Source organism: Oncorhynchus masou, chromosome 19 (genome assembly GCF_036934945.1).
Source record: "Oncorhynchus masou masou isolate Uvic2021 chromosome 19, UVic_Omas_1.1, whole genome shotgun sequence".
Lineage (NCBI taxonomy): Eukaryota > Metazoa > Chordata > Actinopteri > Salmoniformes > Salmonidae > Oncorhynchus > Oncorhynchus masou.
The window spans coordinates 4,199,848-4,215,312 of NC_088230.1; the positions used below are offsets into that span (position 1 = coordinate 4,199,848).

The 15,465-nt window shown below is 42.4% G+C and overlaps 1 protein-coding gene across 1 annotated transcript in view; it reads right to left on the minus strand.

Annotated features, from left to right (window-relative positions):
• Positions 1-9,538, minus strand: part of LOC135505725 (ATPase family AAA domain-containing protein 2B-like) — a 121,914-nt gene extending 112,376 nt beyond the window's left edge. Inside the window, exon 1 of the mRNA XM_064924799.1 lies at positions 9,036-9,538. Coding sequence (XP_064780871.1) covers positions 9,036-9,137 — 102 coding nt within the window. The 5' untranslated portion in view covers positions 9,138-9,538. The remainder of the gene's footprint in view (positions 1-9,035) is intronic.
• Positions 9,539-15,465: the final 5,927 nt, after the last annotated feature.

Consider the following 15,465-nt stretch of genomic DNA (forward strand, 5'->3'; position numbering starts at 1 on the left):
GGTTAGACATGTGAAGGGTCAAGTTATAGCAGCAATCCCTCTCACCAAGAAAAGTGAGAAGAATAAGAGCACCACATTGAATCTTCCCAGCAACACCCACTGGGGTGGTGTTGTCATCATGTTTGACAGTCTCCTGGAGGGGAAGGAGTCGCCAAGAAATGGCCATATCAGTCTACTGATATGGACAGCACCATCAAGAGGATCCTCCTGGATGAGGTATTTTGGGAGAGAGTGGTAAGCAGCCTGAAACTCCTGAAACCTAAAGCAGTAGCCACTGCACTGATTGAGGGAGACAATGCCATCCTGTCTGATGTTCAGACTCTGCTTGCAGATGTAAGAAAATAAATCTGTACTGCCCTGCCAACTCCACGGTTGCTTCAAGCAGAGGAAACTGCAGTTCTGAAATGCATCATAAAGCGTGAAGACTTCTGCCTGAAGCCCATATACACGCTGCAGCGTACATGTTGGACCCCAAGTATGCTGGAAAGAGCATCCTGTCTGGTGCAAAGATCAACAAGTGGTGTCAACACTACCATGTCTCGCCACCTTGGTCTGGATGAGGGCAAGGTTCTTGGCAGTCTGGCGAAGTACACTTCCAAGCAAGGTCTTTAGGATGGCGATGCAATATCCACTCGTAGCAAAACCACTCGTAGCACGCGCTCCAGCAGGTATTGCTCACTGGTCACCCCCAAAGCCAATTCCTCATTTGGTCAACTTTCCTTCCAGTTCTTTGCTGCCAATGATTGGAACGAACTGCAAAAATGTCTGAAGCTGGAGACTCATCTCCCTCACTAGCTTTAAGCACCAGCTGTCAGAGCAGCTCACAGATCACTGCACATAGCCCATCTACCTACCTCATCCCCATACTGTATTTCTTTATCTTGCTCCTTTGCACCCCAGTATCTCTACTTGCACATGCATCTTCTGCACATTACCATTCCAGTGTTTTAATTGCTATATTGTAATTACTTCACCACCATGGCCTATTTATTGCCTTAACCCCCTTATCTTACCTCATTTGCACACACTGTATATAGACTTTTTTCTGCTGTATTATTGACTATGTTTATTCCATGTGTAACCCTGTGTTGTTGTATATGTCGTACTGCTTTGCTTTATCTTGGCCAGGCCGCAGTTGTAAATGAGAACTTGTTCTCAACTAGCCAACCTGATTAAATAAAATCAAATAAAATAATAATTGTGTGAATGGTTTTCATTCAATTGTTAGTGTATATCAATTCCATAACATAGTTCACTTGTAGTACATTTACTATGAATTCCTAATCTACAATATTTGTTACGGTTATTATTTTAATGCGTTCAATATTATTATTCCAGTCTTCCCGTTCTCATTGTCTGAGTGGACACTGTTTGCAGAGTGCACAATATATTCTATACTTGTGAGAAACAAGTGTTGGTTTATTTCATTCCATTTGAGTTTTCAAATTTAGTCATTGTGTTCAAATACCCATACTAAGACTGTATACTACATATTTGTTAATTTTAATATACTGTAAACGAACGAGTATCCTTTCAGTTGAGCATACTAGAGTGTCGCCTGTCTACCGGAGTTGATGCTGTTGCTATGCAACCTCATTAGCATAACTAATGACTAGCTAGAAATTTTACGACTTCGGGTGTGTTTTTCAATTCAATAAGAAGTGCACACAATCCAAGCGTTACCAGATTGTCAGTTTGTAAATTCAGAGCGTTTCGCTCTGGGAGCGTTCAGAGCACACAATGGACGCTCTGGCATAGGAGTAGAGTTGATTCGAGTGTTCTGACCTGACAACGGCAGTCAAGCACCCAAGCTAACTGGCTAGCTACTTCCAGACAAATTAAAGAACAACCTGACTGACCACTTTAAACGCCCTGGCAGAACTGGTTAGTTTTTTTTTTAATGTCATCTGACATGCTGACCACACCACTCACACTGAAAAATAAATGTACACATACATGTTATTAAATCATTGCACCCACACTGCTCGCGAGCGTCTGCACAGCCAGGCGCTAAAATAGAATTTGGTTATTTTTATGACGCGCAACATGCCGCAAGTTCTGCCTCTCCCATCTCCTCATTGGTTTTTAGGTGCATATACCCACGTGGGTGATAGTTCATCTTGTGGTAAAGATGGGTTGCCAATCTCCATATAAAGAGGTTGCCAACCTCCATATAAAGTCCAAATAAGAAGCCTGAAGGAAGGAGGAGAAATGACTAAACAAATTTGGTTAACCGTTTTATCTGTGGATTAATTGTCAGAGTAGAGGACCTTGTGCATTAGATAAAATAACAACCCAATGTTTTTATCCCAGGACAAATGAGCTAGCAAAAGCAAGGAAGCTAGCTAAATTGCCATAAATGTTTAATGCTTTTCAACCTGTCCCCAAATTAATAATTGGTTCAGAGTTTATTGTTGATATTTCAACAATTTAATAACGTTTTTTTGCCGATGTTGACTTACAACTGCCATATTCAAATGGTGTTGAGCGTTTGATAATTCATAAGTTATTCTGCACTCCGGTACACTCAGACAACAGCGCTCTGAAATCGGAGAGCGAATTTACAAAAGCTCCCGTATGTCCATTGAGAACACACGACTTTACCACTTAGGTAAGAATGACAGGAACATTGGGTAGATAGCATATAGTTAACTTCTTATAGTATAGGGGACAGTTGCGACCCACTTGGGCAAAAAACAGGGAAAATGCAACGCGGCAAATTCAAAAAATTATATAAAAATCCAACATTCATTAAATCACACATGTAAGATAATCAATTAAAGCTACACTCGTTGTGAATCCAGCCAAAAATTGCTTTGAAACTAACACAACTTTTCAAGTCTTGGCCAACTCTCAACAGTGTTACCCTTTTCCAGAATGGCCCTACTTCATTGCACAAATGAATAACCTCAACCAAATTCCAAAGACATCCAGTGGAAGCGGTAGGAACTGAAAACAAGTTCCTAAGAAATATTGTTTGCCAATGATAACTCAGTGAACAGACAGACCACAAAAAAAAAATATTCTGAAAGGTTAGTCCTCAGGGTTTGCCTGCTACATAAGATCGTACTTCCGGCGCCGACAGAGATGGCCGCCTCGCTTCGCGTTCCTAGGAAACTATGCAGTTTTGTTTTCTTACGTGTTATTTCTTACATTAGTACCCCAGGTCATCTTAGGTTTCATTACATACAGTCGAGAAGAACTACTGAATATAAGATCAGCGTCAACTCACCATCAGTACGAACAAGAATATGACTTTCGCAAAGCGGATCCTGTGTTCTGCCTTTCAACCAGGACAACGGAATGGATCTCAGCCGGCGACCCAAAAAAACGACTTCGTAAAAGAGGGAAACGAGGCGGTCTTCTGGTCAGACTACGTAGACGGGCACATTGTGCCCCACTTCCTAGCATTCTTCTCGCCAATGTCCAGTCTCTTGACAACAAGGTTGATGAAATCCGAGCAAGGGTTGCATTCCAGAGGGAAAGAGACTTACGTTCTTTGCTTCACGGAAACATGGCTCACTGGAGAGACGCTGTCGGTGGCGGTGCAGCCAGCGGGTTTCTCCACGCATCTTGCCGACAGCAACAAACACCTTTCTGGTTAGCGTATCCCGGGGTCGTATGCCTTACGGCTAACGAGACGTGGTGTGATCACAGAAACATACAGGAACTCAAATCCTTCTGTTCACCTGATTTAGAATTCCTCACAATCAAATGTAGACCGCATTATCTACCAAGGGAATTATCTTCGATTATAATCACAGCCGTATATATTCCCCCCCAAGCAGACACATCGATGGCTCTGAACGAACTTTATTTGACTCTTTGCAAACTGGAATTCATACATCCTGAGGCTGCATTCATTGTAGCTGGGGATTTTAACAAGGCTAATCTGAAAACAAGACTCCCTAAAATGTATCAGCATATCGATTGCGCCACCAGGGCTGGCAAAACCTTGGATCACTGTTATTCTAACTTCCGCGACGCATATAAGGCCCTGCCCCGCCCCCCTTTCGGAAAAGCTGACCACGACTCCATTTTTGTCAGGCAACAACATTGACGAATACGCTGATTCGGTGTGCGAGTTCATTAGAACGCGTGTTGAAGATGTCGTTCCCATAGCAACGATTAAAACATTCCCAAACCAGAAACCGTGGATTGATGGCAGCATTCGCGTGAAACTGAAAGCGCAAACCACTGCTTTTAATCAGGGCAAGGTGACTGGTAATATGACCGAATACAAACAGTGCAGCTATTCCCTCCGTAAGGCTATCAAACAAGCTAAGCGTCAGTATAGAGACAAAGTAGAATCTCAATTCAACGGCTCAGACACAAGAGGTATGTTGCAGGGTCTACAGTCAATCACGGACTATAAGAAGAAATCCAGCTCAGTCACGGACCAGGATGTCTTGCCAGGCAGACTAAATAACTTTTTTGCCCGCTTTGAGGACAATACAGTGCCACTGACACGGCCTGCAACGGAAACATGCGGTCTCTCCTTCACTGCAGCCGAGGTGAGTAAAACATTTAAACGTGTTAACCCTCGCAAGGCTGCAGGCCCAGACGGCATCCCCAGCCGCACCCTCAGAGCATGCGCAGACCAGCTGGCTGGTGTGTTTAAGGACATATTCAATCAATCCCTATACCAGTCTGCTGTTCCCACATGCTTCAAGAGGGCCACCATTGTTCCTGTTCCCAAGAAAGCTAAGGTAACAGAGCTAAATGACTACCGCCCCGTAGCACTCACTTCCGTCATCATGAAGTGCTTTGAGAGACGAGTCAAGGACCATATCACCTCCACCCTACCTGACACCCTAGAACCACTCCAATTTGCTTACCGCCCAAATAGGTCCACAGACGACGCAATCTCAACCACACTGCACACTGCCCTAACCCATCTGGACAAGAGGAATACCTATGTGAGAATGCTGTTCATCGACTACAGCTCGGCATTCAACACCATAGTACCCTCCAAGCTCGTCATCAAGCCAGAGACCCTGGGTCTCGACCCAGCCCTGTGCAACTGGGTACTGGACTTCCTGACTGGCCGCCCCCAGGTGGTGAGGGTAGGCAACAACATCTCCACCCCGCTGATCCTCAACACTGGGGCCCCACAAGGGTGCGTTCTGAGCCCTCTCCTGTACTCCCTGTTCACCCACGACTGCGCGGCAACGCACGCCTCCAACTCAATCATCAAGTTTGCGGACGACAACAGTGGTAGGCTTGATTACCAACAACGACGAGATGGCCTACAGGGAGGTGGTGAGGGCCCTCGGAGTGTGGTGTCAGGACAATAACCTCACACTCAACGTCAACAAAACTAAGGAGATGATTGTGGACTTCAGGAAACAGCAGAGGGAACACCCCACTATCCACATCGATGGAACAGTAGTGGAGAGGGTAGTAAGTTTTAAGTTCCTCGGCATACACATCACAGACAAACTGAATTGGTCCGCCCACACAGACAGCATCGTGAAGAAGGCGCAGCAGCGCCTCTTCAACCTGAGGAGGCTGAAGAAATTTGGCTTGTCAGCAAAAGCACTCACAAACTTCTACAGATGCACAATCGAGAGCATCCTGGCGGGCTGTATCACCGCCTGGTACGGCAACTGCTCCGCCCACAATCGTAAGGCTCTCCAGAGGGTAGTGAGGTCTGCACAACGTATCACCGGGGGCAAACTACCTGCCCTCCAGGACACCTACACCACCCGATGTTAAAGGAAGGCCATAAAGATCATCAAGGACAACACCCACCCGAGCCACTGCGTGTTCACCCCGCTATCATCCAGAAGGCGAGGTCAGTACAGGTGCATCAAAGCTGGGACCGAGAGACTGAAAAACAGCTTCTATCTCAAAGCCATCAGACTGTTAAACAGCAACCACTAACATTGAGTGGCTGCTGCCAACACACTGACTCAACTCCAGCCACTTCAATAATGGGAATTGATGGGATAGGATGTAAAATATATCACTAGCCACTTTAAACAATGCTACCTAATATAATGTTTACATACCCTACATTATTCATCTCATATGTATACGTATATACTGTACTCTATATCATCTACTGCATCCTTATGTAATACATGTATCACTAGCCACTTTAACTATGCCACTTTGTTTACATACTCATCTCATATGTATATACTGTACTCGATACCATCTACTGTATCTTGCCTATGCTGCTCTGCACCATCACTCATTCATATCTTTATGTACATATTCTTTATCCCCTTACACTGTGTATAAGAAAGTAGTTTTGGAATTGTTAGATTACTTGTTGCTTATTACTGCATTGTCGGAACTGGAAGCACAAGCATTTCCCTACACTCGCATTAACATCTGCTAACCATGTGTATGTGACAAATAAAATTTGATTTGAAGTTATGTTATACTCACAAACATGATTCAAACAGTTTTAGATACTTCAGAGTGTTTTCTATCCAAATCTACTAATAATATGCATATCTTATATTCTTGGCATGAGTAGCAGGAAGTTGAAATTGAGCACGCAATTTATCCAAAAGTGAAAATGCTGCCCCCTATACCTTAAGAAGTTAAGTCTTTCCAGCTTTCTCCCTTTGGATAACCACTCGGCATGAAAGCGAAAAATGTCTAAAAATGCTGATTACTACTTAGCTGCGCTTGATTTGGACTGAAACATGAGCTCAAGCATTTGAAAATTTGAGGTGCTCAGCTCCGGTGAGCTCCTGCCCAAGTCGAGCACGGCTTCTCATCCATTGCGCAAATTGCCTACAGCTGCGTCTGTCTCGAGCTCAGTGGTGGGAAACTGAGGGGCCAAAAAATGTTTTACCATGTTGCTAGTTCGCTAGTACCAGCTGGCTTTCGCAGAGTCTGCCATTACTCTTCTGAAGGTGCCAGTAATAGGCTACACGATGAGTCGGCCACCTTTCTCATGTTTTTGAATGGCAATTTCTTACCATTTCAACCGATCTGTGTGCCAACTATGGATTTCATATGCACATTTTTGTTTAACAGTTTAATTTAATTTATAACAACGTCTTCATATGTCAAAATTATTCTCATGTTGGTAATCAACGTTATATCCAAATCTAAATGAAAATGATACAAACCTAAAAAGTAACGTATATTGCCATTGGTAACTGTAAAAATAGCCTACATAAAGCCAACAAATAAAAATATTACAAACTGCAGGTAGAAAATATCCTGATTAAAATAAATATCCAATAAATCACCTTGGCTACACATGGCCTGTCTGCAGCAAACTTGAAACTTTGCATCAGCTAGTTAATTGGGTCCAAGCCAGCCAGCAGGAGCAGGAGAATATTTGAGTCAGGCAGGTAAAGGTATTTTTCTTCTGATATCTAGATCTCTGGCGCCCTCGTGAGGCGTCAAACCATAAGCATCAAACCATAAGCATCAGACCAGGTCAATGCTTAGTGATTTTATAAAAACACGCATGAAAAAATACACATTAAAACATGTCAGACGACCAAATACTTTTTTTTTTTCATTCGGGGACAGCCCTAATACTCCGCCATCTTTAAGTATCTTTGTTTTCTCTCATTAGTAGGGACCTGGTGGGTGTCCACCCCATGTGTGTAACTCAGAAATCAAGCTTAGCTTTGAATGACACTCACCTCTCATTGATCAATGAGAGAAGACAAATATACTCTGGTGGTGGCGTATACGTTGTCAAGTAATTTCATGGAGCAAAAATTGAATTTAATAACTGAGCATTTTCTAACTTCAAACGTTCCACCTGCGACGGGAGATTCGAAGATACCGGTGTTTTTCAGGTCGAGAATGACTATAGTATCGCCATGTAAAGGATGATTGAAAATATGCTGGTTACGCTAAATAGATTGTTACGCTGCTGAGCCGTTTGATTACATCAGCTTGCTCCAGATCTGACTGTCTGTCCTGCTTTGTGTTAGCAAATAGCAAGAAGTGATACAAATCTGAATTTAACTAAGACTCATCTCCTCCATTTCAAATATATTTAAGGTACATTTGTTCAGGTATCCAATCAAACCTGCTAATTGCCGAAAAGTTTCAACTTACTGCAGAACACCTAACAACTAAGTTAACGTTACCTGTTAAGTTACAACTCATTCCATATTTCCATGAACATCATGACAAAATAGCTGGCAAATGGCAATATAGTCACAAATGCTTCAATTTAAAGCACTCTCAAGAGGGTAGCTAACCAAATAACAAAGTGTCCCTATTCATGTTGCGATGTTTAATTGTATGCACAACAGCTTGTTAGCTACATTTAACTTGCATCAATCATATTGTTTACATTTGTAGCTAACTTACTAGTATTGTTATATTTGTGACTCAACATTAATTTCTCCAAATCCTAGAGAAACACTTGAGGCAGTTAACGTTAATGAATCTCTTTACTAGACAATTTAAGCCTGAATGTTATGTCAACAGCATACCGTATAAATTCACACTTCAAGTTTCTTTCAAACACAAAAGTTCAGCTTTTTCAACTTCAAGTTAGCTAGCTAACGTTAGCTAAATAGTTGAGGACGATAGCCAGCCAACTGTTGTGAACCATCGGGGTTCATCGGGTTCCCTTCCCCCACAACTACATAGCTAGCACTACTAGTCTGTCATTTATTGACGTTGCATATAAAAAACGGTCAACAACAACATGCGTATCAATAACACGCCAACTGCAGTGTCAGTTTGTTTTGGACTGTCGAGTGACACACTAAAACAGGCTAAATTATCTCCTGCAGTCGGTAGGCATAATAACACAAGCCCAACACAAAGGGAACTCTGGCAACTTAGCTGGCACTCAGTTATGGAGCTAACGTTAACCTGAAAGCTAACGTTCATACAATGGCGTCTGTGCTTATGACAAACATACAAAGCCACATTTACTCGTGAAATCAAGTATATTGGTGTCAAATATTGTAGCAGGATTTATGGCAACAAAAACCCCCACTGAGAACCGGCTTGAGGCCAAGGCTAACTAGTTAGCCATATTATAGCGAACGTTATATTAGCCGGGCAGTGAAGAAAATAACCCGGCTTACATGTTCTTCAGAGTTGGAGGGATTTCTGGCAGAAGACCGGGTCCTGGACGAGATGAAGGGACTGCTCGACTTATGCCGAGAGTTCTTTCTTGTGTTCACCATGATTTGTCCGTTTATTTTCACTTGTTTAATCTGTCTATCCGTCTGTACTCTGCCTCAGTAAGAATGGCATTGAGGCGCCATTTCTCTTTCTCTTTAGTTCGTTCTCCTGTCACTCATTACGCAAAATTCACTCGCGGACCACTTCCGCTTTGCAATTCTAGCGCTTATCAGTGTTTTCTTCCATTTTCCCCAGAGGGAATAATAACATCTTGACATAGTTTTCTTATTAGCGCTTGTCAGTGTGGCAAGGCATCAGAAATACCAAAATTACACAATACACACATAATTGCAACACAGCAACAAAAAAATATTAGAAGAGATAAAATGTTCAAATGAAAGAGTTGAATAAAGCTATCACGCAAAACAATATGTTTAAGTTATCCGCTCACTAGCTTGCTAACGTTAGTGCTGTTTGTACTGCCAAGGCATTTCAGTTCTCCAAAAACGTATAAACCAATTACTGTTGTACTAGCTAGCTAAAGTTCTAACTTACATTTTATTTGTACTTTTTCAGCGACTGGTCAATGGTCTCGACTAATATTAATTAAGGAGTTAAATTAGACTAATGTGACATGTCACTTAATAAGATGATAGCTAAATGTGCACAGGCTGCAATTTGCAATCCAGGCACGTGAGCATGTGCAGCTGTTGTTTTGGTTTGGTTTGAACTGCAGCCAGAGAACAGAACTCGACGGGAATTATGAACATGCAATATCTGAACTGTACTGAATTTTATAAAAGAAAAAGCTAATTCTATACCAAACTTCTTGCTTAGCCTATAACTAGCTACATGTTTATTTTTGGACTGTGGTCCAATAGGCTACCATAGTAGGCTGCCATAAAAATCTGTAGGCTGTTCTACCATTTGTACCTCTACACCTTCATGTAGCCTATTCCTATGATTCTGAAAGTGTCAATCCCTGATTCACTCTGCATATATACAAAGAGTATATATAATTATAATTATATATCTCTGATATAGCCTAGGGGCCACAAAATATCATATTTACCATTACCATGCAGTGTGTGTGTGTGTGAGAGAGAGAGAGAGAGAGAGAGAGAGAGAGAGAGAGAGAGAGAGGGAGAGAAAAGCCAACAGAACAGCCCACTTCAGACCCCGACCATACAGCCTTGACACCCCAGTAGGACACACAAGACATGACCTACACCAACCCAACAGACTACCCCTCCTGGCACCCCTTCCTGTCAGCCCCCAGATAGCTCTCCTGACAACACCCCCACACCCACCAGGGACACACAAAAAGCAGATATTGTGCTCTTCATTGACTGAAATGAGAACTACATGATGAGAATAAACTTTTTCCAAAACATAAAGTGGCTAAACTCTGGTGTCCAAACACCTGGCGTGCCTTGGAGCTGCTGTCAGAGGACCGACTTGTGTCCCACAACCTCATCATAATTCACACAGACACAAATTACCTGAGGTGCAGCAGGAAAGGGTGGCCACAGCTCTTTCCAGGATTGATAGAAAAAGCTTCTACCTCATTCCCTAACTCACTAGTGGGTAATCTCCACCCTGCTACCACGAAAAGACGTTCACCCTGCCACCATACAGCGTGTGAATGCAAGCATTTCCCAGGATTGTGCCTCAAAACCTAACATCTACCTGGGCCACCACTCCATCGTGGACTTGAACGGCCTTCACTACCAGGTCCACCTCTACAAGGCAGCAGCCCCCATCTTTGCCAGGAACCTGAAGGACATCACCCTCAACTGCAGCCCCAGCACCTCACACAGGAGCAACAGAACAAGGGACACCCACCCAGACCAGCGAGACACCCTGCCAGAACTGTGAGACACCCTCCCGAAGGACCTGCACCAATAGGATCCACACTAGGGTTGAATGTCGGAAACCTGGTTACTAAGATTTAACCGCCCAAAACCACTCCCTTTGCCCGGAATAAATAACTATGAGAAACCAGTAAATTACAATACATTATTTACAGTGGCGATTTTAGCATGTAAATATTGGTTGGGCAAAAACAAATGTTTTGTGATGCATGCCAGCAAAGCCACTACACAACACAACACTAAACAATACATCAATTGCACTATAATGGTGACAAGCTATGCCCACAAACTGTTGGGACCTACATAAAGCTGCCCAACAGCAGAGTCCCAAAACCTTACCACTGCTACACCTGGCTATCAGCGGAGCATTGTTTGGCAGCAAAACAGTTAATTCAGCCTCATTTACTGCCTTCTAAAGAAACATAGCTGATATGGCTGACTTGCTTAAACAAATGTGGTTTTTACTGACAATTGAGATGTACAGCATTAGGGGACGACAAGCAGATAAGAGGCAATCCGTAATTTAGATTACAACATTAATGAGTGAGCTAGGACAGACGTAGTCAAATAACTATTTGATCAGCACTTTTGAAATATACAGTGACAGAATTCAGAACGTGCTGTTCTTAGAGTGTTCTCCCTGTACAACAAGTCAAAGCCGTAGGATAAATAAAGGGGGCATATAAGCAGACAATGATAGCTCTTACAATATTGAATGATTACATTTCTCTAAAACAGGTTATAGGCTACATGTGCACCACCAAGTCAGAACAGTAGGCAGAATTAAGATGGGGAAATAGACCACATTATTAGGGTGAGGCACATGGGCTACTAACAGCTTACTACACAACATACACAACATATTTAACATATATTTTAGTATTTCTGTAGAACTGTAAAACAGAGTAAGATCATTTGAGCTTTGGGAACAACTGCTTTCATAAATGCATGGCGGACCTCGTTTCGCTGGAGCAGTGTAAAATACGATTTATGTCAATGACCCAGCCTTAACCTATTTCGTTCATTTACATATCAAATTTGATTGTCCAACATCAGTTTCAAACATTTATTTATTTCATCTCCACCTAGACTGGTCTCTTTCCTCTGCTGTGGTGTTACATTGCAGTCAGCGCTGTTTTCTCTCGGCAGCTGTCCATGGTCATGAAATCAAGTCATCTGAGTTTTCATGGACACCAGCCTGATCTCCAGCTCCTTCCACCTTTGAAAACTATCAACGTGCTCATGCGACTTCTCATGCGAGCTGAGGAGGTGGCACAGATTCTTCCAGTCCCTGGTTCCATCCCCGACCAGCGCAGATTTGTACTCGTGTGAAAAAAGTTTGCAGCAAAAACAGAAGGCTGCATCGTTTTGCTTGGAATAGACAAGCCTTGTTCTCTCCACTCTCTCCCCATTCGCCATCCTCCTATTGGAGTGGGCCACCGACAACTTTTGTGGTCCCTTATCTCTCGGGAAATTCCCCTCCTTATCCTGATGTGGCCCAGTCTGCACTAACATATCCCGTAAAGATCCATTCCTATATTTTGGCCACTCACCGGGATCTTTTATGTTTTTTTGTCTGGGATTCAGCAGCACCACCACTGTCATCCGGGATGGGGAGCGACAAATCTGTGTCTGGGTCCAAGATAGTAGGGTCTTCGCTGGCATTGTTTGGAGGTGTGGCTAGGCCTGGTGCGACCACCTGTTCTTGTCCAGCCAGAGAGTTTTCATCATCGGTGGAAGTGCATGGCTCGGACTCCTCCGTTTTGCCCTCTTCGCAGCTACAATCAGCAAGCGGGGGCTCGTCGTTCTCGGCGAATGAATGGCCTCATAGGCTTGTCGTTCTCCACAGCGGCTGATGGACATTGCTGCACGCTGATACATTTCACCAGCAAATTTCTTTGGTGGAGAGATTGTGCCTCTTTTCTCACAGTTTTTTTCTTCTTTTTTTTTAAATATTCGCTTCCTGGTAGTTTTGTCTCTTAGACATGGTAGCAAAATGTTTCAAATCTCTATAGATTACTTTTAGCTAAACTTATATTCACTAGTAGTAGCTAGCTAATGTTAACAGGCTAGTTTAGGCTCCTGCCTTAATCATTAATCGTCTTCGTCACACATGTAATATTCATATGTGTAAACATACTGAATTGTAATTGGATGCTTTTTACTGCCATATCATACTGTGCTATGAGTGGTTAAGACCACCCAAATGGTTAGGTCATGGGCAGTTTGATCCTGGTTGGCGATACGTGAACATTCCAGTTATAGCTAGCTAATAAAGAGCTACGTTAAGAAATATACTGTACCACTGCATTTTATTATTTTGTACAAAGTGTGCAAAACAAAACAACACACACAAACAAAATATAGTGGGGCAAAAACGTATTTAGTCAGCCACCTATTGTGCAAGTTCTCCCACTTAAAAAGATGGGAGAGGCCTGTAATTTTCATCATAGGTACACTTCAAATATGACAGACAAAATGAGAAAAAAAAGAGAGAAAAAAAAACATTGTAGGATTTTTAATGAAGCAAGATTTCTGGCTCTATCAGACCTGTAACTTCTTCTTTGAGAGGCTCCTCTGTCCTCCACTCATTACCTGTATTAATGGCACTTGTTTGAACTTATCAGTATAAAAGACACCTGTCCAAAACCTCAAACAGTCACACTCCAAACTCCACTATGGCCAAGACCAAAGAGCTGTCAAAGTACACCAGAAACACAATTGTAGACCTGCACCAGGCTGGGAAGACTGAATCTGCAAAAGGTAAGCAGCTTGGTTTGAAGAAATCAACTGTGGGAGCAATTATTAGGAAATGGAAGACATACAAGACCACTGATAATCTCCCTCGATCTGGGGCTCCACGCAAGTTCTCACCCCGTGGGGTCAAAATGATCACAAGAACGGTGAGCAAAAATCCCAGAACCACACGGGGGGGCCTAGTGAATGACTTGCAGAGAGCTGGGACCAAAGTAACAAAGCCTGCCATCAGTAACACACTACGCTGCAAGGGACTCAAATCCTGCAGTGCCAGACATGTCCCCCTACTTAAGCCAGTACATGTCCAGGCCCGTCTGAAGTTTGCTAGAGAGAATTTGGATGATCCAGAAGAAGATTGGGAGAATGTCATATGGTCAGATGAAACCAAAATAGAACTTTTTGGTAAAAACTCAACTCGTCGTGTTTGGAGAACAAAGAATGCTGAGTTGCATCCAAAGAACACCAGACCTACTGTGAAGCATGGTGGTGGAAGCATCATGCTTTGGGGCTGTTTTTCTGCAAAGGGACCAGGACGACTGATCCGTGTAAAGGAAAGAATGCATGGGGCCATGTATCATGAGACTTTGAGTGAAAACCTCCTTCCATCAGCAAGGGCATTGAAGATGAAACGTGGCTGGGTCTTTCAGCATGACAATGATCCCAAACACACCGCCCGGGCAACGAAGGAGTGGCTTCGTAAGAAGCATTTCAAGGTCCTTGAGTGGCCTAGCCAGTCTCCAGATCTCAACCCCATAGAAAATCTTTGGAGGGAGTTGAAAGTCCGTGTTGCCCAGCAACAGCCCCAAAACATCGCTGCTCTAGAGGAGATCTGCATGGAGGAATGGGCCAAAATACCAGTAACAGTGTGTGAAAACCTTGTGAAGACTTACAGAAAACGTTTGACCTCTGTCATTGCCAACAAAGGGTATATAACAAAGTATTGAGATAAACTTTTGTTATTGACCAAAATTATATATTTTCCACCATAATTTGCAAATAAATTCATTAAAAATCCTACAATGTGATTTTTTCTCTCTCATTTTGTCTGTCATAGTTGAAGTGTACCTATGATGACAATTACAGGCCTCTCTCATCTTTTTAAGTGGGAGAACTTGCACAATTGGTGGCTGACTAAATACTTTTTGCACCACTGTATATACATGTCGTAATTACCATGCATGAGATCCCCACATTGTAGCCTTTACATTCAATATTTAATATATTCAACTGATCATGTGCTCTACCTTGGCAAATAGAGGTGCATCTCAGGCATGAATGTCTTTGAGATTATTTTTAAGTCATATCCAATACCAGGAGTATCAAACTCCAGTCTTTGAATGATGCTGTGTCTGCATGTATGTATTACAATTATACACTTCAACAGTGTTTACCAATCTTGGTCCTGGGACATCAATGGTTACACATTGTAACTATGCAATAGACTAGAAACATGATTTAACAAGTTAGAGGCTGATTTGTAATTCATAAATACAGAAATATAATTTTAAAAAACAGTACACTACACTTCCTATGCATCATGTAAATACTCTAAAACTGGTTAATCTCAATATCTAATTTCCTTCATCTGCATTGATCTGATAAACACAGCATAGGTGTAGTATTTCATCAAACGAGAGACTTAATTTCAAACAGTAGAGAATGTGAAACGCTTTTATTCAATTGATATTGAAGTTCATTATACAAGTGTTATAAATACATAGTACATGCATTATGAATATTATAATTGTAATATTATAAA